A 23,288-nucleotide genomic window follows, 5' to 3' on the forward strand; every position below is an offset into this window, starting at 1 on the left:
CCCTGTGGAGCAGGTACAGCGGTTCAGGTCTGTCAGGAATGTAGCTCTGTAACCGAGCACATTGAAACATCAGGGATTCACAGTGTCCTCCGTTAAACTAACCTCGGGACTCCTGATGTGAAACACATTTTATATGTATAGAGACTGTGAACAGACAACCGGTGTTAGTTTGATTGTGGTTAAAGTACTGTGTGGAAACAGAAAGAATATATGTTGATTAATGGTTAGTGTGCATTGTGTGATTTTTATAGACCACTCTACATACACTTGCTTATTAAGGCTAAGATGTGGTTTATTCTAAGAGCATGGTGCTTTCAAAATAATGTATTACACATTTCACGAGAAAGCATCACAGTTCACAGTTGTTAGTGGTACCTATATTATTATTATTATTATTATTATTATTATTATTATTATTATTATTATTATTATTATTATTATGTTTTTTAAATAGAAATGCAAGTGTTTTAACTGAATATGGTTTTAAGTTTAGTCAGCAAATAGTGATTCTGTATATTTAAGTTATATCTTAGGTTTTCAAAAATTGTAGTACAGAAAATTATTGAGTCTAATTCCCAATAAATGGTGCTCAAATTGGCATCTTGCACTGAACTCCTATACAGGAACGTGCAAGCTGTTTGTGATGAAAACCATGCGATTTTTATGGAATATGTGTTGATAAAATATGTGGGGTGTCTAATTTTTTTTTTTTTAATTTTAGAAACTTTGAGAATAGCTTGTAAAAGAAATATGAAACACTGTATATAGCACATTTCAGCTGTGAACAGAATTTAAAAATAGTTTGAGGATCAAGTATCATCATTTATTACACATCAGCAGTGGTCCACATACACATTCACACTGCTTTCTGTTTGTAAATATCAGCAAAGAATAACTGTGCTGTCGTTTACTCTTCTGCCCAGTTAATACTGTATGTCTTCTGTTAACAAGAGTTTATTACAGTAACGCAAACCCAAGTTGTTGGTGCCATTATTATTATTATTATTTATTTCTTAGCAGACGCCCTTATCCAGAGCAACTTATAATTGTTACAAGATATCACATTATTTTTACATACAATTACCCATTATACAATTGGGTTTTTACTGGATCAATCTTGGTAAAGTACCTTGCTCAAGGGTACAGCAGCAGTGTCCCCCACTGGGGATTGAACCCACGACCCTCTCGTCAAGAGTCCAGAGCCCTAACCACTACTCCACACTGCCCAATGGAACTGGCAGCTCTCCACATTGTTCTGGTCCTGTAGTGAGGCTTTGTATTTGGGAATGTGGTGTTTCTGGTTTTGTATTTAGGGAATGTTGTTATTTAATACAGTCCCAGTCTGGACGGTCTCGATGTGGACAGTGAAGAGGAGGATCATTCGGACAAGTCTCCTCTGTCCAACCTTTCATCTGCAGCCCCTCTGCAAGTGAGCAGCGGTGATGAACAGGACTCCTTCAACACGTCTCCAGAGCTGTCTGACGACAGAATGAGATCCAGTTCTGCATACATCACTGCTAACTCAAAGGTACTCAGCTTCTGTCTGTCTGTGTGTGTGTGTGTGTAGACATGTGTATAAAAGTATTACCTATGTTGTGTGAACCAATTGATCCAAACAAGGATGGTAATTGGTCCATAAGATTTATTTTCGTGTATTACAGCTTGGTCTGCATAGTGTTCTTTTTTCACCCTAAAAAAATGGTATTAAATAAAGCCTTCCACATAGAAGTATTTGGTTTAGCCCCAAATTGTAGGGTTATAATAATCCATGACCATTTGGAAGTCTTTGGGTGAACTCATAAAAGGATAAGAATGGATACGTCTAAAATTCTCATCTTTGGGAGTTGATTTCTGTAACTCAACACTCTAGTTGTATAGGAAATAACTCCACTCAAAACAGCAGACTATTAAATTACAGTAATTGAATATGCTAATATCGAAATATATGTCCATTTACAGTCAGATTTTAAATTGAATAAGATTCACTGGGCTCTATTTTCCACTGTGCTTTAATGTTAATGTTATTTTATTTTGTAAGAAAAAAAGATGCTTTAGTCCTACTTTCTGTGCTGTTTGTATACTCCAAAATGACATGCATTTAACGCTAACTTAAAATGCATTTTCACCATGGCCTAATGAGGTGAAGTGGATAAAAGAGATATCAGGAAGTGTGACAAAACCTCAGTCAGAGTAGCGTGCAAGTATGTGCAGCATGCAATTTAAAATGGATAGAACAAGTAGTGTGAATTAAGAGTTTTACTGATAGCTGTAATCAAGTGCAATGCTAATGTTCTCAGGAACCGGTGGATTCTGGAGTCCGGCTGCGTTCGTATTCCTATTCCTCCCCCAAGATTACCCTGGCCAGACCTCGCTTCATTCGGGATTCAGGGATCTCCCATCTGAGTGAAGGTCAGTTTGTGTCCTCTCACATGCTCATGTGTAAAGCATCCTGAAGTAGTCTGTTAGGTATTTTCATATTCAAATTAACTAACAACAAGTGCTAACACGTATGTTGCATTTCTATCATAATCTCTGATCCTTTTCTACATTTTTAAGGAGGAATTTTACTTCAATGAAACCAAACCCTCAGGGGGAAATCCACAAAGCAGTGTTACTCCAAAGTGTGATTAGCGCCATTTTGATTCTAAAAAGAGAGAAACCCCTGTTAATGTTACAAATTAGAAATAATTCCTATAGGAGTCTCCTTTCACAAAAAATAGTGCTACATTATTTTGCAATTATTATTGCTTTTTTAAATTTGTTAACTTCAAATTAGCACTACTTAATAATAAACTAAAATTTAATAAGTGTTTTTATAAAGGTTTCTTTTTCAAAAACTAAACGTTCAGCCTTGTATTGTTTGGCCTTTTATTTCTTGACAAAAGATATCCGAATGGTGAAGATGATCTGACACGCTAGTGAGGTATCAACACCCCATTGTGCTATGAACCTCACTGGCTGTTCTTCATAAATCTGTCCAAAACCTTTCTGTTGTGAACTACTACAATAGACAGAAAAGCGTCCAATGCACAGAAAAGGTAAATGAAGGAACCCTTTTCCAAGCGTTTCACAGAAAGAAATGTATCCCTGCTCTGTAGATGGTGTGTTCAACAGCGGCCGGTCCCTTCTGCAGGCTCTCTCTCTGTCTAAATCAGTGTCTCTGCTCCACCCTGGTAGTAAGTACACCCTGGACCCACAGATACAGGGTCCTCCAAATACAAGGCATGACATTCAGATAACTGTTCATTGGTGGAAGGGGGGGGGACCTCCCATAATCATGTAAACAACATTGCTTGCTGTAAGGCGTAATCACTAATTCAACGTACTGTACAAATGTTCGTATGTTTTTTAATGTGGCATCTTCATTGCAGATGAAATGGAGGTTCTTTTCTGTGCTGGTGATGGAAGCTACAAAGTGCATGCTCTTACTTCCAACTAATCCAACTAATATGTATACATGTTTATTAAATCTAAAACAAAAAGCTGTTATTCAGTAGACTTCAGTCTGTGTACAGTTGGCATGCCTTTTGTATCCTGAGGCACACACTCTCTGCTGTCCTGAGCAGTGGCAGCACTGGCTGCTTGCATCTCTTATACAAGCCATTGTTTCAGTGTTACTGTCTCCTTTCCATTCCTCATCTGGCATGTCAGTCTTCAGAGCAGCCGTTCTCAAGCAGCTCATTCTTAGTTCTGGGGAATATGAATGTTATCTTGATATTCTCTTGATAAGTCCTTCTTTGGGATGCAGGGAATTGCATATCAAGGTTGGTTACAATATTCCAAATTGTCTATATTAAAGTTAGAAAGTAGATTCAAAACTAGCTTAAACCAAAGCATGGGTTGCTACACAGAATTTGACTTCTGATGTATTCTTAACATTGTAAGATAATGATGTTAGGTGGTTGCAGGTTGATTTGAAGGTTGGGAACTGCTGTTCTAGGTGGTAACATGGTGAAGGCTCTCTGGCTTCCTAATTAACTGTGATCCTTTCTGAAGAGCTGCTTGTTTCTCTTGTTGTTTTTAACTTTTTGAAATGTTTTACTTTTTGCAGAGCAGCGTGCTTACAGCTTGCCAGAGCAGCCCAGAGAGAAAAGGTATTTGCCATTCGATTGACATTATTGATCAGCCTTTATCATACATGATTGTGCACTTGTGCTGTGGGTGTTTTGTAACTAAACTAGTTTTGCTTCTGCGGGTTGATAACACCATATGTGCTTAATTTGTTTTATAGTTTGTGCCATTTGGAAATGAAGTGCCTTTTAATATGGGAAGATTGTGGCAAGAAAAGTGCATTGCATGACCTGCTTGTGTATCAACAGTACTTGCAGCCTTGAATTTGAAACTATGGGTTCCTCCCAATGTTTCTGTTTGTCCAGCGAGTGTGTTTGGATGTCCAGTTTAAGCTTGCTGCAACATACTGTCCTCTTTCAGGTCCTCTTTCTACCTTAAAGGATCAATAGTTCTTCATTTCTCCAATGAAAGCCTTATTACTTTCCCCACCTTTTGTTTTGGTGGCTGTTGCCCCCTGAACACAGAGTGTGTGTGTGTGTTTACGTGATTTCTTAAAGAGACATTTGCCATTAATGTCAAACCCCGAAAGCACATTCTTCCAAATAAGAAAATAAGAATCTATTTCTGAGCATGTATCCCTCTAGAACAAACCCCTGGCAGACGTGTGGAATCGAATGAGCACTTTGCTGGCTGTGCATGGTGACTCTATACACGTTTACCAGGATATTGCTCCAGCCCCTCCACATAGTGCATCACTTATTCTCATTGTACTTTTTGTTAGGTCTTGCTATTCTAAAGGATGCATGTGTTGCAAGCAGGTAGTCTTTGTTCAGCGGTACACACACTCCAGCAGCTGTTTCTACAGTAGACACTGATCTACAAGCCTGTGAGGCTTAGCAAACAGTCAGCAGCCCTTCCTACTTCCCCTCAGCATTCAAGCTCTGTTTTAATATAATGCCAGTTTGATCTAGTCTTACAGCTGTGGAACCTGAACTTCTGTCAGACTTGTGTGTAAATCATTTTGAAAGAAGCTTCACATAAACAACATCATTGACTTGTTATGCTTCTCTAATTTAATATGAGCTTTTTAAATGGGAGAATTGTTTAACCAATTTGATTTCATTTTCACTTTATTTTTTATTTTCTATCCATTTTCCAATATGTTTAATATTAACTTATATCAGAAGCTCTCCACAAATATCTTAGTTCTGTTTACTTTGAAATGATAAGTAGACAAAATAGCTATTGCTGTTGTTTTTAATGGGGAATTTAGTATTATTGTTTACAAAACAGTTTCATAATATACTAAAATAAATTAAAACTAACATTTCAATACATTTCAGTTCCACTCCTTAACTTACTTATGATTGTTAACTTTATTAAACCCTATATAAGCAAAAGACTGTTTCATTCAACCACACTGTGTTCATCCCCACTAATGAGTGTGATAAATAATGTGATTAAAGTATTCTATCAAATGGTTGGGTAACTAATGCAGAACAAAAGGGTTAGTTCCATTTTTTTCATTGTTTGGTAAATAGATGATGTGGCAAAGTGGCTGCTGATTAAGAACAGATGCAGAGGTGATGCAGTGCAGAAATAATCACAAGTGAAAACTGTAATCCAATTTGGAAATGTTATTTTTATTATTGCACAAATCCTGGTCTGGCGACCAAACAATAATCCTCTGGCAGTACACCCCTGATGTAAAGCTCGGCAGGAAAAGAATAATAATGAATTGTAAACAAAACAAAAAATAACACGTTATCCGCTCCCACAATACTACGAACACAAATCACCAGTCCGGGTGCGTGCAGTAGTGCTCAAGGTGGGAGATAACAAATAACAGTGACTGTGGTGTTGTTGTTCCGTGTAGTGCTGGCCCAAGGCGACAGCTCCGGAGACGTGTTAGCCGTCTAGTGAATTTACAAACAAAAGACAATTACTAACAGTGCTACAAACAAACAAAACACTCACAAATACTTTTTATTTATTTTTGGGAACTCTCCCGGTCCTTCCAGTTCCATGCGTCTCTGAACCCAAGCGAAGGAAGTGATTTACAATCCTCCGGCCCCCTTTATGCAATCATGCATGACCCCTTGGTAAACGATTACAGCTGACTCTACTGCCTGCAGCTGCTACCTCGTTTACCTTCCGGGTCAATACGTTCCTGCAACGGAGCCTTGCCTTTTTCCAGGCTGAATGACTTTCTGACCCAGGAAATGAACTGTCAGGCCAACCCGTCCAAAGCCTTTCCCTTTTGCTACTTAGCTCCCTCACAGGTCGGGAGGGAGATTTACAACCAGAACTCATTATATTTCCGTCACAATGAATAAAGATGATTTCATGAAATATACAATCGTAATCAACTTCGATTTGTCACTACATCAGTCAATTTTGACTGAGCCCTTTTTTTAATCATAAAACACGCTGTATCTTTGCGTCACCTCGTAATCTTTAATGAACAAAATGAATTCACCAACCTGTCTCATTAGTCACCCATACAAAAGTCCTGAGAACTTAGAGACTAAAGCCAAGGGGACACTAGTCTATATATTGCTAGAAAATGTAGAATGAAAGCCATTGCTTCTGCATTGCTGCTTCAGATTTCAGAGGACGCTATTCTACAGTATGTAGACATTGTAGCTAGAATGTTGATGGACAGCACAGTGAAAACAATACACAGATGATATTTCCTATCAAAAAGTTTATTAGTGTTTTTAGTGTCCACATAATTTTCACCAGCATTTTTTTTCAATAAACTAAACTATTCTCAAATATGTGAATATAGAATTGTAATAGTAATATTTACCATTACATTTCATCATTTTTGTTCTGAATTCGTTATTTTTCACTTGAATATTTTGCTTGATGGTTTTTCTGTTTTATTTGTATAAATAAACATGTAAATAAAACTAATTGTAAATAGAGAGAAGTTGAAATCTGATTGTTATAGTTTTTTTATTATATTATTTTTGAACAGAATTCCTAAAGAAAAAAAAGAAAAAAAAAACACCCTGAAAAAAACAAAGTCACACACCGGCTTCACATTCATGTTCTCCGTTCTCCGCCATTTTTTTTTTTTTTTTTTCGCCAGCAAAGAAGCTAGTCACATGACTTTTTACATCGCTTTCATTGGCTGATTTATTTTATGACATAATGTGGCTTCTAGAAAAACAACAGTTATGTGATACAGTTACTTGCAACAAAGTTGCCTGAAACATGTAGCTTGCACGTCACTTTCTACAAAAAAAAAAAAGTATCCCTTTCTACGTTTTTCTAGCAACGTGTTGACTAGTGTCCCATCGGCTTAAGTGCTTCTTCTATTCCCAGCCTTGTTTCAACCCCTAGCCATTTACAGATTGGGTTCATTGTGCTGTTGCAGCTTGTTGAATTCTGTTTTTTACTAAAGATAAAGGGTATGATGTCTTCTTTCTTTTCATTTTGATAAAAAGGTCTTGGCTGCTTTCCCCAGTAGCATGTCCGCTCAGTGTAAAATAATAACAGTTTCACAAACCTGGCTTGAAGTGTAACCTTTCCCTCCCACCACTCTCATCAGCAAGGTTTATTCAACAGTCACAGCCTCTGAAGCCCTGACAGCTGTCACAAAACACTTCCCATTGGTTTATCGTGGCTGTCATAAAATACAAATAAGAATCGGAGGAGGGCAGCAGTGAACAGCTAGCAGTGTCAACACGACTAGCCTTGAATAACATTAGCAATCTAAATTCCCATCTTGTAGTACTGTTGACTCTGCTGGGCAGGCAGCAGGTCGGTTGTTTGCTCCCAAGGAAAGCTTTGATTCCTGTTACTGTGAGCTGTGTACCTGCTGTATAAACACAACCAAAAACACAGTGGAAGTTCATTGTTGTGTGTTACTGCAGTACCTAGCACTGAATTCCATTACAGTGCTTCCAGTTATACTAAAGCTAAAGCCCACAAAGCTGTTCATTGAAATCTTACATTTTGCGCTACACCTTTCATTTTGTTGATCTGTTTGAAATCTGAAAGCAATGCTATAATGCAACCAAGTATTCTAATTTTAAACCATATTGGATTCAGTTCACCTAAAGGGTGGTAGAACAATGTACTGCTGTCATTGAATCATTAGGTAACTGCGTGTGCGAGTTAAAATGTGAATGTATGTAGAAAGTCAGGGGTGTACTTATTTTTAATATTAAAATAGTGTCGGTATTTCGATTCTCCACTGTTAAGATCAACAGAGTAGACCTGAATATTTAGAAGCAATGCAAGAAAAGCGATTTCAAACTTGGTAAGTGCTTCCTCTTGGGAATTTGGTTCACAGTTGGTCTTCCTGGTGTCACTGAAAAATTATTATGATCCAGGTTCAAATAGGATGTGCAGTGACACGAGGAGGTCAAGAAAGGGTCGCAGTGAACCAGGGATGAATTAACAAGGTCTGAATTAGCTGTTGTCATATTGCATCTCTATATTATATTTTAAAATCAAAATACCCGGTTGCAAAAATCAATTTATAAAAAGCCATGAAACATGAGGTAACTCTCAATCAATACTTATTGTATATATATAAAAAAAACAACCTTCAACTACACAGTGGTTATAAGATAACCTAAAGCAGTTCTCTAAAGAGCTTTTAAAATGCTAGCGAGTGCACCTTTTTAATACAGGTACAATCAAAACTCTACCGGGTGGTTGGTGATGTGTGAGAGCTATATTTGAAAGTGTCAGGTTGCAGGCCGTGTTGTTTCCTGCAGTCGAACGTTAGGTCATGTGTTGTTTTCTGTAGGGAGTTAAATTTCCGTAAAAGGGCTCAGTCAGCAGAGGAGGAGGGCAGTCCGGAGCTGGCAGAGTCCCTGCAGCACCTCACTCTCTCGGAGTTCCTCAAGGAGTACGTGGTATAGCCCCCTTCTACAGCCACACGCATGCGTAGGACCAGCAAGCCATGTGCTGTTAACCACATTAACCCATTCCACTGGCTATGCCTTTGTAACTCAACTAAACACACCCCTCCCTCCCTCCCCATTTAGTGCTAGCTGTTAGAAGAGCTCCTGCTGTAGCCATACTGCCTAGAAAGTCTATCCCAGGATAGCCAATTCAGTAGTTTATTATACTGCACATAGATAAATAAATAAGAAAACGGACATAGGTTCTGCATTATGTATCGGTGTATTACAGGGATAGGTAACTCCAGCTGTGGAGGGCTATTCTATTCCAGGTATAACAGGTATTATGAAGTAGTTCCCTGCATTCAGAGGTTTAATTGGTTCAATTAAACATTAAGAATGGTTGGAACAAAGACCTGGTTAGGAAGGGCCAGGGTTAACCTCACTTGGTGTATTAGATTCGTTTACTGCTGTTTGGAAAGGAGTTATCTGTCCTACATGTATACTGTGAGGGTGGTGTGAGGGTTTGAGTGCAGTTATTGTTTTCCTAGACCTGTAAAGCTTTAAGATTGGTTTGCTATGGCTAAGCAGGAGTTTTTCATTCTTACACTGTTGCCATGTAATGCATCTTCCAGACACATACTACTGTGTATGCCTCACTGCTGTTCGCTGTGTAGAACACAGAATCTAACTGTCTGAACTAACTAATAGCCTTGTTTCTGTTGGACTGTAAACACAAAAGTGACAATGCCGTTATTTTTTAAATGCTGAAAAGCAGTACAGCAAAAACCTCTTAAAGTGATAACCTTCATTTCGACCACTCAAAGCAGTTGATTTGATAATATGTTTTGTATTGGTTGACTAGCAAATGCAATCGCTGATTACAATGTAGGCCTACTTTTGATTCAAGTAATCAGTGCTTCTATTAAGTTGTTTTCACTGTATTAAACTTACGTGTTCAACAAATGTCAAGGGGAGAAATAGTTCATCATACAGTAAATGGGATCATTTTGGTTTTCTGTGCTATACTGTAACCCTCAAGAAGACCTTGTTCCATAATGTGATTTGTCATATTCTGTTTCAGTTCATGTATAGCGTAAAGCACGACTTAGTAAAGTATATTGGAAGGAGATGCTTTTTTAATCCAGTCCAGTTGTACTGCAGGCGATTCCATGTGGATTCCTTCATTCTATGACGGTTCCTTATTTGCCCAACAGAATTGAAGAGGAGGAGTGGGATAAATACATTATCCCATCCAAATGTGAATCGGAGAAATTCAAAGTTAGTCGCACTATCAGCTTCTTGAAAAGCAGGATGTCTAGCACAAGGAACAAGAACAAGGTAAGAATGAAAGCAGGGGCAGCTCTGAGTAAACCAGGCAGTGACGGGATTCCCAGAGGAATGATTATTGCAGTAACCCGGGATGTTCATTGATTTCATGGTACAGCACTTGGGTAGTGTAACTAAATGAAATAATCTCACTATCATTGCTGTTAAATATTACCCAGTCAATATATAATGTTACCATTTAAATGTATTCTACCAATCATACAATGCAATCCCTTCCCTTCAGTAACAAGTAGTGACTAGCTGCACTCCTGGTTTCAATTTACAGTAAACGTTACTACCACTAGACATTGAAGTCTCCAGTAAGAGAGAATGGGTCTAATCCTGTACTCCTGCACATTTAAGATTATTTTAGCTGGTATTTGTAACGTGTCTTCTGAAATCCTCCCAATGTCCCCTTGGTTCACTGCTGTGAAATGTCCCATTACTAACTCCATAGTACTACAGCAGCTACAGACTCAAAGGAAGACCTTATATCAATTTCAAGCTTTCTGAGGGCAAAGAGATAGTTCATGCAATAGCAACTGTCTGGAGGCCTGGGTTAATGTTATTGTTCAACAGTTGCCCACCTCTCAGTGGTATGATTAATCCATCCATTTGAAAGAAATGAACTAGTCATGTGAAAAGGAATAATAATCCATGGTCAGTGTTTTGTAGTCGGTTTAATTCATTCGTGTGCATGTTGTGCACATGGATTGTATCTATAACTGTGTGAAACAGCTTTTCTGAACACTGCGTGGGAGAACTGGGTGACGGTACTGGGGCTTTCCCTTGCTCTATAATCATTAACTGGCTTGAGCCACAGTGCAGGCATGGTTACCAGGAGACTTGTTTGCTGTGTATCGAGAACACACATAAAACAGGGTAATGAAGGCAAAGACCAAACTGGCTGCCTCGTTTAATCTTTAAACAGCTTCTCTTTCAACTGTATTTATTTGATGTGAATATCTTGTATTGAAGAGGTTTTAATACGTTTAGCTTTCTCTTTGCATTACAGAAGACACGGAATATGTACTGCTAGCAAGTTAATGTGTTTTGTGTTTATTGTCATTTGATTTATTTTTTGCATTTATTTGTTTTCCAGGGGAAAAATAAGGACAAAGAAGGAAAGGACAAGTTGGTCAATGGACACCAGTTCATAACGGGATCGTGTTCAGGACTGACGTTGTGTTTGGTCTGCGACAAGCCTGCCATTGGGAAAGAGCTCTTGCAGTGTTTCAGTGAGTATTCATTGTACAGTAGTTGTTTTTACAAAAATGTCAAAGAACAGTGCATTAAGTTTCAGTTGAAGCTGAAAGTTTAGCAGTGGGGTTCACATGTTTAAGTCATTTTTATGATGAAGTGAGTAACTGATGATCATTTGGTCAGTTAATTCAGTGGGACAGAATCAGGGGGGTTCAAGTCCAACATTATTCTAACATGTTTGATTTGGAATAGATAACAGTGCTGTGGCACTGACCCAGGTCTAAGCAAACGGCAATGGAAATGTATTAAAATACCAGCACTGCTCACTGTGCAAATCACAGGGCGGTGCGAGTCATACAAGTGACAGAGCTGTGATTCAATAAACACTTCATCTGAAGTGGGGTATTTCAGCACATCTGTGAACAGCCAGGATTTATAAAAGGGTCAGCTTTTATAAACACTGTAGCATATTAGCAGATTGCAAGTGGAATCAGTTTATATGAAAAAATGATGCCAGGGATAAAAAAAAAACAAAGCCAATAAAACAACTTAATACCTGCATTATTTCAATGAACTGTGGCGACATTCAAACTTTCCAGAGGCACAGTATTTATATGTACGGTATGTGTATGGAAACTGTTTATGCATAGTGTGCCCCCCTATGACTTGAAGTTTGATTGAATAGCGTTACATAAAGCAACATCTTTATTTATTTATTTTAATCTGGCCCCTTGATGAAATGTTTATACATTTTTTCTTATGAAATACAGATGAATGTTAGAATGTCATAATATTTGAATTGCTTTAGTACTTCAAGGGACATGATAGTATACCTTGCCTTACTTGCTTTTTTAAATGTATTTTCTTCTCAGACTGTACGATCAGTGTCCATAAAGGCTGCAGAGATTCTACGACACCATGTCTCAAGGTAAAATCCCCTCTATCTCCAAATTTGCGTGTTGTGGACCGATGTGGTCCTGTAAGAAATGAGGAACTTTTACTGGCCTGGGCATGGGGACAGACCGTTCTTCTCTGGGTTCACATTGGCACAGCAACGTGTCGAGGGTTACATGAAGGCACTAGCCTCCAAGTCTGTCTACTTGACTGGCTTTCATTGTACAGTGAGACTGAATCGCATCTGAAGATTTTAGTTCCCTCTTCAGCCAGCCTAATTTTGAATTCTGTTCATTTGTGTTTAAGCAGAAACTGGATAAACACACAGTGGCAGCCAAGAACAAGCCGGCATCTTCCCCACAGTGTGAGTCATGCTTTACTTGACATCTTCAGTGTTCTAGAAGAAAACAAAATAGCTTTCAGCAGATATATAGAAACTATCTGTTACCTGTCGTCACGGATAGGCTCTGTGGGGACGTCAGAGCAGGAAGTATCGCACACAGTTTTGTGAGTGAATGCGCTGTTGCGCCGGTTTAGTATAAATCAAAAGGTTTAACAAAACAAAACACTTCACAAAACAAAACGGCACAGAGGCCAAAACAAACAGACAAAACAGAACACGGAACCAAACAAGTATGGTGCTGGAGTAGAACCAGCATGCGTAGCAATTGTTATTGATCTTTCTCTCTGCATTATTTAGCTTTACCTCCTGACTCTCGTTCTGCCTCTGAACACACCATCCAAGTTCATCCAAAGCTGCAGGTTTTTATATTGTGGTCGAGGGATTAACTGGCTATCAGTTACCTAGTTTATCCCTCGACAACATTCGGCACGGGTTTTATCATATGTGTGGTCAACAGCCAATTTATCAATAAGTACTCGCTGCTGACCAGGCATTCTCACGATTTTATCTGGATGGGGCAGTTTAACCCCATCCAGGCTGTCAAAAAATAATAACAATAAAACGTTTTTTACCACACTAAACCATACATTTAAAATAATAATACAACAAATAATATAATACACACAGGGGCGGGGTGTACCCCATCACACCTTATCTTCAAATTGGGTTCCCCCAAATACAAATATCCAATTCATTTTGAATACATGGGCCATGTTGACACCGTTTTAAATGCCCTTTTCTACAGCTTCGGCTGTCAGAGAAATCCCATCTCCAGCTTTCCCAGCGATCAACACGTCTTCATCCCTCCCTGTGGGGACATCGTGGGATGGTAGACGAGACCCCTCCCTCCAGGGCCCCCACATCTCCAAGAGCATGTCAGCTGTCAGCATGGAGCGGTAGGGCACTATGTTTAATATTAATATCAAATCAGACTTCCTCCAGTCTATGAGTGGTCATTCCTGAAAGGCAGTTTGCACATGGCAGTGTTGGGGAGGTCTCCTGAAACCACAGACCAGTTGAGGTAGGAAGAGAGAGCGATTTAGAGAAAGTGAATGGGGCTGTCATTGAGAATGTGCTGAACCATGGTGTGTTTGTGCTGTCTCAGGAGGCTGAACGAGGAGATGGATTCGGATGGGGACAGTGCCAGTTGGAGGAGCCAATCCCATTCTGAGGAGACACTTCAGTTGATGGGGACTTCACCCTCCACTGATTCATATGCAACAGATGGTAAGATATGATTTGTATTGTTGTTGTTTAAACCCAAGCACAGCCACGGAGTGACATTTAGGTGAAGCGATCAGTATTGTTGTCGTCACACCGCTTGGGTGTCACCATGTGGCAAGTTCTCATCTGAGTCAGAAGAATGTTAAAGAGATAAGGAGCGTTGGCTTTAGTACAGATTATAGCAAGTTATAATAATAAGTTTAAGTTTCCTGTAAATATTTCGTCTAATAGTTAAAAAGTGCAATGCTTATGGGGCTGTCAGGGCTTGTTTTCAAAAGATATCGGCAGAGACATTGTATACAAACCAATGGAGTACCGTGTGTGTGTGTGTGTGTATAGATTTATATAAAAAGATTATATATATTAGAGAGAGAATGCATGCTTGTCTCCAGTCATATGACCAAACACGGTTGGTGACTTTGAGATTTGCAAGTGGGTATAACACACTAGCCGATGCGTCCAGGGCTTTAGAAAGCATGTCTAAAAACAAAGCATAGCACAGTGGCCGATGCGACTGATAAATGGCGTTGCTATTGATTGCACCGGGTAGTGTGTCCAGGGCTTCAGAAAGCATGTGTATCGGGCAGTGCGTCCAGGGCTTCAGAAAGTATGTGTATCGGACAGTGTGTCCAGGGCTTCAGAAAGCATGTGTATCTGGCAGTGTGTCCAGGGCTTCAGAAAGCATGTGTATCGGACAGTGTGTCCAGGGCTTCAGAAAGCATGTGTATCGGGTAGTGTGTCCAGGGCTTTAGAAAGCATGTGTATCGGACAGTGTGTCCAGGGCTTCAGAAAGCATGTGTATCTGGCAGTGTGTCCAGGGCTTCAGAAAGCATGTGTATCGGGCAGTGTGTCCAGGGCTTTAGAAAGCATGTGTATCGGACAGTGTGTCCAGGGCTTCAGAAAGCATGTGTATTGGGTAGTGTGTCCAGGGCTTCAGAAAGTATGTGTATCGGACAGTGTGTCCAGGGCTTCAGAAAGCATGTGTATCGGACAGTGTGTCCAGGGCTTCAGAAAGCATGTGTATTGGGTAGTGTGTCCAGGGCTTCAGAAAGTATGTGTATCGGACAGTGTGTCCAGGGCTTCAGAAAGCATGTGTATCGGACAATGTGTCCAGGGCTTCAGAAAGCATGTGTATCGGGCAGTGTGTCCAGGGCTTCAGAAATTGAGTGACTGCTGTAATACTGATGGACCTAATCGACATCTCCCAATGGATTCAACGGGCTGCCACCCTAAACATTGTCAGCATTTCAAACATCTTGGAGAAAGAGAAGCAATGCAGTCTTAATCATGTATTTCCTCGCTGATGCTTTGGCATCACTATGTACTCTAGAGCACAGAATGACAATTACGTGTTTGACAGTCTGATGAAGGCCGTTTGGCCGAAACATCGCTCTGTTTTTAACTTTGTCTTTTTAAATTAATAAAGAATAAAGAATAGAAATGTGATCTACAATCTATCATTATGGTGTTGACTAAAATGCTACTTTTGACATATTCTGACAGCTCTCACTTAGTTAAGGCAGTTGTTTCTATTTTAGCAGTAAACCCTGATAATCCTGGCACACTGTTCTTCTTATTGCACAGACACCGTTGATGCCCCCTTGCGAAGTGACCTCGGTGTAGACTCAGCGGAGTACGAAGCAGAGTCCTGGAGTCTGGCCGTGGACCAGAAGTTCTGCAGCAAGCAGGAAAAACATGTGATTAAAAGGCAGGACGTTATTTATGGTGAGTCAATGAGCAGCTTATTTATGGAGCAACCTATTCTTGCTGTTGTACTGAGACAATAATAATCACAACAATCGAGCTACAGCTTCTTCCAGCCTGTGTAGCCACCACCAGCTCCCATCTGGAACCAATACACGGAATTCAGTTAAGTCAGCCACTCAGCTATTTTTATTTTTTTGTTTGTTAAGTTAGTTGAATATTTATTAATCTTTATATACAGTAATACTAGCTAAAATTCGTGTTACTTGTCAGATATTGCCCTCTAGCATGAAAAACACACAATGACTGTTTAAACAAATGTCACAACGCACTAACCTGAATTGGGACGCATCATGTGCCGGTGTAAAGTCTGAAAAGTGCCTAGAGATGTATTCTAAATATATGAATACATTTTTGAGTGTGAGATGTACTAAATTTTGGTCTGACACACAGTTTACAGTTTTCTAACAGGAACAATTTGTTTTTCCCTTTAGAAATGCTCTAACTTTTTTCCCCAGAGGAAAGATAATACATTCATTGGACTGCATATTTAGCATTAGCTTGAGGTTAACACATGAAGTCCCAAATTGAAGTGTGAGTACAAGTTTGATGAAAAAATGCATTTATTTAAGCAGAGTCACAATGTCATGATGTTTTCATGCAGGTAGGTAGATTAAGGATATAAGTGACAGGTCTTGAGGTGTGTTCTAATAATTTGCACTCTACCGTATATGAATAACGTTGTCTTGCTTCATTACTCAGAACTGATGCAAACAGAAATGCACCACATCCAGACTCTGCTGATCATGTCGGAGGTCTTTAGAAAAGGCATGAAGGAGGAGGTGCAGCTGGATCCCAGCACTGTGGCCAAGATCTTCCCCTGCCTGGACGAGCTGCTCCACATGCACAGCAGCTTCTTCGGGGCCATGAAAGGGCGGCGGCAAGACTGCGCCCAGGAGGACAGTGACAGGAACTTCCTCATCCACCGCATTGGGGACGTCCTGGTGCACCAAGTAAGCCTCATTCCAGCAGAGAGTTAGCAAGAAACCCTGCAAGTGCCTGGACTGTACTCCACCGCACCTTGAAGTCCTGGGCATCCAAGGGTACCTCTATTGTCCTTCAGGGTGACTGGACCGGCTTGCTTGACTTGAACAGTTCATGGTTATGGTACCATTTCAAATAAAAAATACACTTTTTTATGCACAATGTTATCCCACACACTAACTGCAGCCATGCAGGCCTTCTGATTCTGTAGGTCAAATAGTAAGAGATGATCCACGCTTTTACCATCCCCAGAAAATCATGGAAGTTGTTGACTATGTATCCGGAATACAAATCAGTTCTTGTTGTGACTGCCTCTTGCTAAGAGTGCCAAAAGGGAATGGAAAATCAGAAAAAAAGTGCTAGCATTAATGCAAGCATGCGGCATGATGGATTCACATATGCAAAGGATGCTAATGAAATCAAGTACAATTCTGTGCTAGGGATATAGATTTGGATGGTAAGGGTCTGGAGTATTGAGATTAACTTGGCAGGCAGCTCATCTTCTATCACCATGCTCTCTGATCTAAGTGAGCCTGTCTCTTAGAGGTCTGTGGTCAGTGTGCCAGCTGTAGCTTTTGTTAAATCAGTAACATCTTGCAAATCACACATTTTCACTGCAGCTTGAATGTATTTTACGTAAGACGTAAAAATCCTGATCCTTAACGCTGCTCTTGTGTGACAAAAAATACATCTTGCAAGTGCAAAAGAAATGCAAGTGCGATTTTTATTGTCAAGTAAAACTATAAGAAGCTAGGTCAGACAGGCAAACGATTTCCACTTGTGCCTTCTTCAGTGTGCGGTGCATATGTTTTTAAAGGGATTAGCAAAAGGGTGAGCTTCTTTGAATACGCAACACATTGCTTATTAATTATACACACTGTATGAACAGGGAACCTGGTGCATTCTGTTCTTATTTCAACTTCATGAAATGCTTCAGTCTGAACAGGCACATACTTAATAGATCTCTCTAGTTTCTGCTTTTGGTGTGCAATTACCAATAAATACCGTAGAGCTTACAGCTCCTTGTGCTCCAGTTAAGGTTACTGGACAATAGAAGTCTTCCCAGAGACTTAATTATTCTTTAGTTTTTTTTTTTTCTTGAATGAGACTCTGTGTTCCACAGGGTATAGTTTAAAGCTTAGCTTAACTTTTATTTTCTTCTAGGACATAAATAAGGATTTGATATTTGCATCTTTATGTGTTTGTCATTCTAAGCTCCTCCTCCACTGAGGTTGGTCCTGAAATGAAACTGGTTAAGCAGTAGAATGTTTGGACTGTAAGAATGGCAGGCTACGGGGGAGCCCATATATACAAACAGTGAAGTGAATTCTTCTACAGTGCTGCTCTTTTAGATGAGGCATTGGCATGACATGTATCTCAGTTCATCTATACAATTAATATGAGCACAGTACGCGTTGTTATTAGCCGGTGTGGCACTCTTGTTTTCATTGGTTAAAAATGAAAATAACAATTATTTACACAGCCAATTAAAAAGTCTACTCCTTTTCTTTTGTCTTACTTGTACCGCCCCTGATAGCAAGGAATGGATTTCCTTGAATAAAACACGATTGCTGTCCTGTCAGACTCTCTCTTACCACCATATATACTGTAATGCTTCATTGGAAATGATTCAGCATTGCACCACTTCTGCTGAAAGTGCAGATTAATACGCATTGGTTTAGCAAACTCTTAATTGTTCTGTTGTGGTGTTTTCTTTTCTATGCAAAGACTGTGGTCTGTGTTTTTAGATGTTACTCTGATCTAACCATTGATATTATTAAGGTGACAGTGTAATGAGAGTAGACTGTAGTTTGTCTTTTATTCATGAATTGATGAACTGTCAATGTCAGGTACATTTCTGTGATTGTATTGTTATTTTCAAGTTATACAAAATACAGGCAGCCCTAATTCCTTTGATCTATCTAAAGATGTTGGATGAATAAGACACTGTATGCATGAATTAAAGATGATGGAACAATAGAACACACACATATTAGAAGCTCTATATACACCAGGCACAGCTTTATTATTATTATTATTATTATTATTATTATTATTATTTTTCTTTGTTTTTTACAGTTTTCAGAAGAAAATGCAATGAGGATGAAACAAGTATATGGAGAATTTTGCAGTCGTCACATTGAGGCGGTTAACCTCTTCAAAGAGCTGCAACAGCAAAATAAGAAATTCCAAGCCTTTATCAAAGTAGGTTCTGTCATACATTGTCGTGGCTTATCTCTGGACAGACGAAAAACTATTTATAGGATTTTTATACAAATCTGCTGTACTAATAGTAAATCTAAAGTGAAATCATTTGTGTGTGTGTGCCTTGGTCTTATCTTTATCTCAGACATGTTAATATACTTGTTTGTAATCTGCGTGTGTGTAATTGCTGTCACTCTTATTACACACAATTCTATCTTTGTGTGTACAGCAACAAAGTAACAACTTCCTGGCTCGGCGTCGAGAGGTTCCAGAGTGCATCCTGCTGGTCACGCAGCGCATCACCAAGTACCCGGTCCTGCTGGAGCGGATCCTGCAGTACTCCAAGGGTGAGCTCGACCACAGGGGCTCCAGAAAATCAGCTCCACACAGGGCTCCAGAAACCTCCCAGGGACTCCATTAACCCCTGAGCTGGGATCTCCTGTTAACAACTTACAAACTGTAAAAACGGAATAACAGATGATCCTGGCTTGACTATTGATACTGTATCACAGGGTCAGCCGCCCACTAGACAAAGTGCAGCAGCTGTTAAACATTAACAGCACATGTTTCTAGCAGTTAGTTCTAACAGTACATTTGGTAATGCTTTATATTGCGTGGCATAAATTAATATTAAATAGATATGGAATTGCATATTAAATTAATGTTAAATTAATATTTAAGATATGAAATTGATATTACATTTACATTAAATTATTCCTTGTTACTTTCCATTAACATTTAAGTCAGATTAACTGTATTTTCAAGTAAAAACATGTAAACAATGGGAAATTATTACATATTTTCAAGGGTAACAAAAAGTGATCTAAATGGACGTGATATGCAATTTAATAGCACAGTGAAAGTTACTTAACATTTCTGGCACAACCAATTCTGATAAAAAATATTTTGGCCTTTGCTGGAATATGTAAGAATTTGGTACCCTCTGGCAGCCAAATGCTGTTACTTGCCATGTGCCTGAAATTTGCTACCCACAGATTAGTTGAGAAGGAGTCTGTGGTTTCCACAGTATATAGCCAAGGCTTGCAGACACCAATTTCTTTCCATAACAATGGGGCTGTACCAGAGCAATTAGTGTGAGGTTTGAGGAGGGTTTGACTCGTTCAGGCTTGGAGAAATTTCAGGTTAAATCTGAATAAGCTTTCAATTTTTCATTTTTTGAACTGAATGCTTAACATTGCTTCTGCAAGAATGTGACAGCTAGTAAGTACACTGATTACAGCAAAGTAAAAACACATTTCTTATCTTTGTAAAAAATATATAAATGTCCCTTTCTGAGCTTAATAATAATAATAATAATAATAATAATAATAATAACTTTAATTTAAATATAGCACCATTCACACCAAAGTGTCCCAAGGCGCTGCACAATCACAAATTAATTTATAAACATTGTTAACTTAAATACAAACACGATAAAAGCAGCATTTTCCAAATACATTGATAAACAGTGTAAGCATAAAACCAAGATGCAAAATCTCAGTTCTTATTTCAAAGCCTAGGATGCCTAAGAAGAGAAGACAGCTGAAAAGAGAGAGCTTTTAAACAGAGAAACAGAAGTAGAATTTGGAATGCAACTGGACAGAGAGTTCCAGAAGGAAGGGGCAGTGCACCTAAAGCTGATACAGTCATTTGGCGAATATAAAACTGTGATTGGGTATTATGTAATAAATCTTATTTAAACCGTTTCCAAGTTTCACTGCACCAGCGTTTGGGTGAAGTGTGCCAGCATTGTGTAAATAATAGGATTACATGTACTCAACATATTTCTTGGTAGACAGGCATCAAAATAAGATGGAATGTTAATACCTGTGGTACACAATATCATTTGTCTGCTAAAAATGACAGCATTTTAAAATTCCACATCATGAGGCAGAAATATGTCAAAAATACATTCTTTATAGTTATCGTTTTCTGCATCATACTGAACTTTGACCATATTTCTAGTTTAAGTTTAGTTTTGGAAGCCCTGGTTGGTATTCATTATCATTGTTCAATAGAAGGAGATCCAGGCTGCTGTAAGGTATCTATTTTAAGTAGATACATAGTGTCCTGCCAAAAGCATTGGTACAGCAGCCTTGAAACAGAACGACTGGGGGTGGGCTTTCATTGCCTCATTAATCATCTCGTTAACAATGTGCAGAATCATGTAATGAGACTGCCACGTCACAATGCAGTCATCCCCCAAAATGTTACCATTTTCAAGGAGGACAGAATGACTAGGGGTGGAGCATTTATTGCCTGCCCATGGGAACCTCACTCAGACCCCTTGTTTACTAAATGTCTTGTTATCTTATTAAAATCTGATTAGAAGGCAAAGAGGAGCATGCAGATCTGACCAGAGCACTGGGACTGATCAAGGATATCATAGCGGCGGTGGACCTGAAGGTCAGCGAGTACGAGAAGGAGCAGAAGCTGCTGGAGATCCTGAACAGGATCGAGAACAAGACGTTTGCCAAGCTGAAGAACGGAAACTCGTTCCGGAAGCAGGACCTGAGGAGCAGGGACCGCACTCTGCAGCATGAGGGGCTGGTCTACTGGAAAACAGCCACCGGGAGACTGAAAGGTGGGTCACCCAGGAGGGTAACCATGCACTTAGACACTGAACCTGCAACCAGCACAAAAAGATCATCATGAAGTAGACACATTGACTGAATTCACAAAGAGCGTTTGGTAGTACTGCTGTCTGTTTCCCTGCTATGTTCCAATTGACCCCAGGCTCAGCTCCCAATACAGCTGGAAGTGTGTGTCGGCTTCGTGTTTCAAACAGGTGTCTTTCTTTCACAGATGTCATGGCTCTACTTCTGACTGACGTTCTAATATTCCTGCAGGAGAAAGACCAAAGATACGTCTTTGCTGCTGTGGTAAGAAAGGAGAACCATTCTTTACACTGTATAGATAGCAGAATATTTCACCCTGTGGAAGAGGAATACCCCTAGGAATATAGATGTGAAGACATAGCCAGAGAAATCTTGAATTGTGATGAATATTGGTATGGATGTTCCTTACGTTGTTATGGGCATTGGAGCCTATACTTATCGACGTTCTAGAATTGTGATCAAACTATTTTCACAAGTGCCCTTGTTAACAAATTCCAATGGCTCTGCATATTCTATTTATACTAAACATGCTTTTTTAACCACACTGCTGCTCTTTAACCAGTTTATTCCCGGTAATGAGAAATATATGTTTTCACTTCTTCACTCAAGCTGTTTTTATTTCATTCTGTATGTATTTGTTCTTTTCTCACCAGGATCAGAAACCTCCAGTTATCTCTCTACAGAAGCTAATAGTGAGAGAAGTAGCCAACGAGGAGCGAGGGATGTTTCTGATCAGCGCTTCGTCTGCAGGGCCAGAGATGTATGAGATTCATACGGCTTCCAAAGAGGAGCGCAACAGCTGGATGAGACACATTCGAGAAGCAGTGGAGAGGTAAGCGAGCCCCACAGTACCTGCATGCTGCAGCGAGCCCCACAGTACCTGCATGCTGCAGCGAGCCCCACAGTACATGCATGCTGCAGCGAGCCCCACAGTACATGCATGCTGCAGCGAGCCCCACAGTACTTGCATGCTGCAGCGAGCCCCACAGTGCATGCATGCTGCAGCGAGCCCCACAGTACATGCATGCTGCCTCAGCCTTCCCCATGCATGGAGAGAAACTCAGTGACACCCTGGGCAAGCGAGTCCCACAGTACATGCACTGATGCACTTTAGGAAAAGAAAATTGAATGACAACTTAAAATAAACTTGAAAGTTACTGAGATGTAAAATACTGTCAGGACCTCTTTTTAGGTGCTTGTGTTTACGGTGATGCCTGTGTTATCAGCGTGTCTATTCTGAGCTGTGTTCAGTTACACGGTAGTAACACGTATGTCTCTCTGAAGCTGTCCAGAGGAGGAGGAGGAGCGGACGAGTGAGACCGAGGAGGACAGGCGGATCGCTGAGGCCAGGGCACAGAAGATCCTTAAACTCCAGGGTAACACCAGCTTTCTACAGCCTCAGGAAAAAGTGTTATTTGTTGCAAGAAATTCCTTGTAGCTTCAGTATTAAGGCCAAACCCTTATTACAACCTGCGTAGTTCTTTTTTAATACACATGTTCAAATAGAATTTTGTTTGAAACGTCTAGTTCAGATTGTCTATCACGACTGTGTTTTATATATCAAACACATTCGCTTTCTAAAGCGAATTAACCCCCATACTGAGGTCAATGCATGACCTACTGGCTGCATTACTACATTTCCTATAGTACTACTAATCCAGCAACTGAACTGCAGTACATTTATACTGTCCACCAGCTACACCTGCTGGGCACATTAAGCACATTGCAGCTCACTCTGTAAAATTACCTGCTAATGCCAAATGATCCACTCTGCCCTGGGCTGTGTGG

General features: G+C 39.7%; 1 protein-coding gene across 7 annotated transcripts in view; it reads left to right on the top strand.

Annotated features, from left to right (window-relative positions):
* LOC117403843 (rho guanine nucleotide exchange factor 28-like) overlaps window positions 1-23,288 on the top strand; it is a 104,909-nt gene that overhangs the window by 67,122 nt on the left and 14,499 nt on the right. For 3 of the 7 annotated variants that reach the window (XM_058991053.1, XM_058991188.1, XM_058991382.1), the window contains 19 exons: window positions 1,336-1,528; window positions 2,298-2,409; window positions 3,099-3,176; window positions 4,052-4,094; window positions 8,780-8,881; window positions 10,094-10,217; window positions 11,308-11,443; window positions 12,281-12,336; window positions 12,609-12,666; window positions 13,451-13,601; window positions 13,811-13,932; window positions 15,514-15,654; window positions 16,396-16,646; window positions 18,757-18,882; window positions 19,112-19,229; window positions 21,212-21,466; window positions 21,688-21,764; window positions 22,154-22,332; window positions 22,785-22,876. In XM_058991053.1, coding sequence (XP_058847036.1) covers window positions 1,336-1,528; window positions 2,298-2,409; window positions 3,099-3,176; window positions 4,052-4,094; window positions 8,780-8,881; window positions 10,094-10,217; window positions 11,308-11,443; window positions 12,281-12,336; window positions 12,609-12,666; window positions 13,451-13,601; window positions 13,811-13,932; window positions 15,514-15,654; window positions 16,396-16,646; window positions 18,757-18,882; window positions 19,112-19,229; window positions 21,212-21,466; window positions 21,688-21,764; window positions 22,154-22,332; window positions 22,785-22,876 — 2,414 coding nt within the window. The remainder of the gene's footprint in view (window positions 1-1,335; window positions 1,529-2,297; window positions 2,410-3,098; window positions 3,177-4,051; window positions 4,095-8,779; window positions 8,882-10,093; window positions 10,218-11,307; window positions 11,444-12,280; window positions 12,337-12,608; window positions 12,667-13,450; window positions 13,602-13,810; window positions 13,933-15,513; window positions 15,655-16,395; window positions 16,647-18,756; window positions 18,883-19,111; window positions 19,230-21,211; window positions 21,467-21,687; window positions 21,765-22,153; window positions 22,333-22,784; window positions 22,877-23,288) is intronic. The other 4 variants (XM_058991123.1, XM_058991278.1, XM_058991227.1 and 1 more) reach the window with 4 other exon arrangements.

This window comes from Acipenser ruthenus, chromosome 1, assembly GCF_902713425.1.
Source record: "Acipenser ruthenus chromosome 1, fAciRut3.2 maternal haplotype, whole genome shotgun sequence".
Taxonomy (NCBI): domain Eukaryota; kingdom Metazoa; phylum Chordata; class Actinopteri; order Acipenseriformes; family Acipenseridae; genus Acipenser; species Acipenser ruthenus.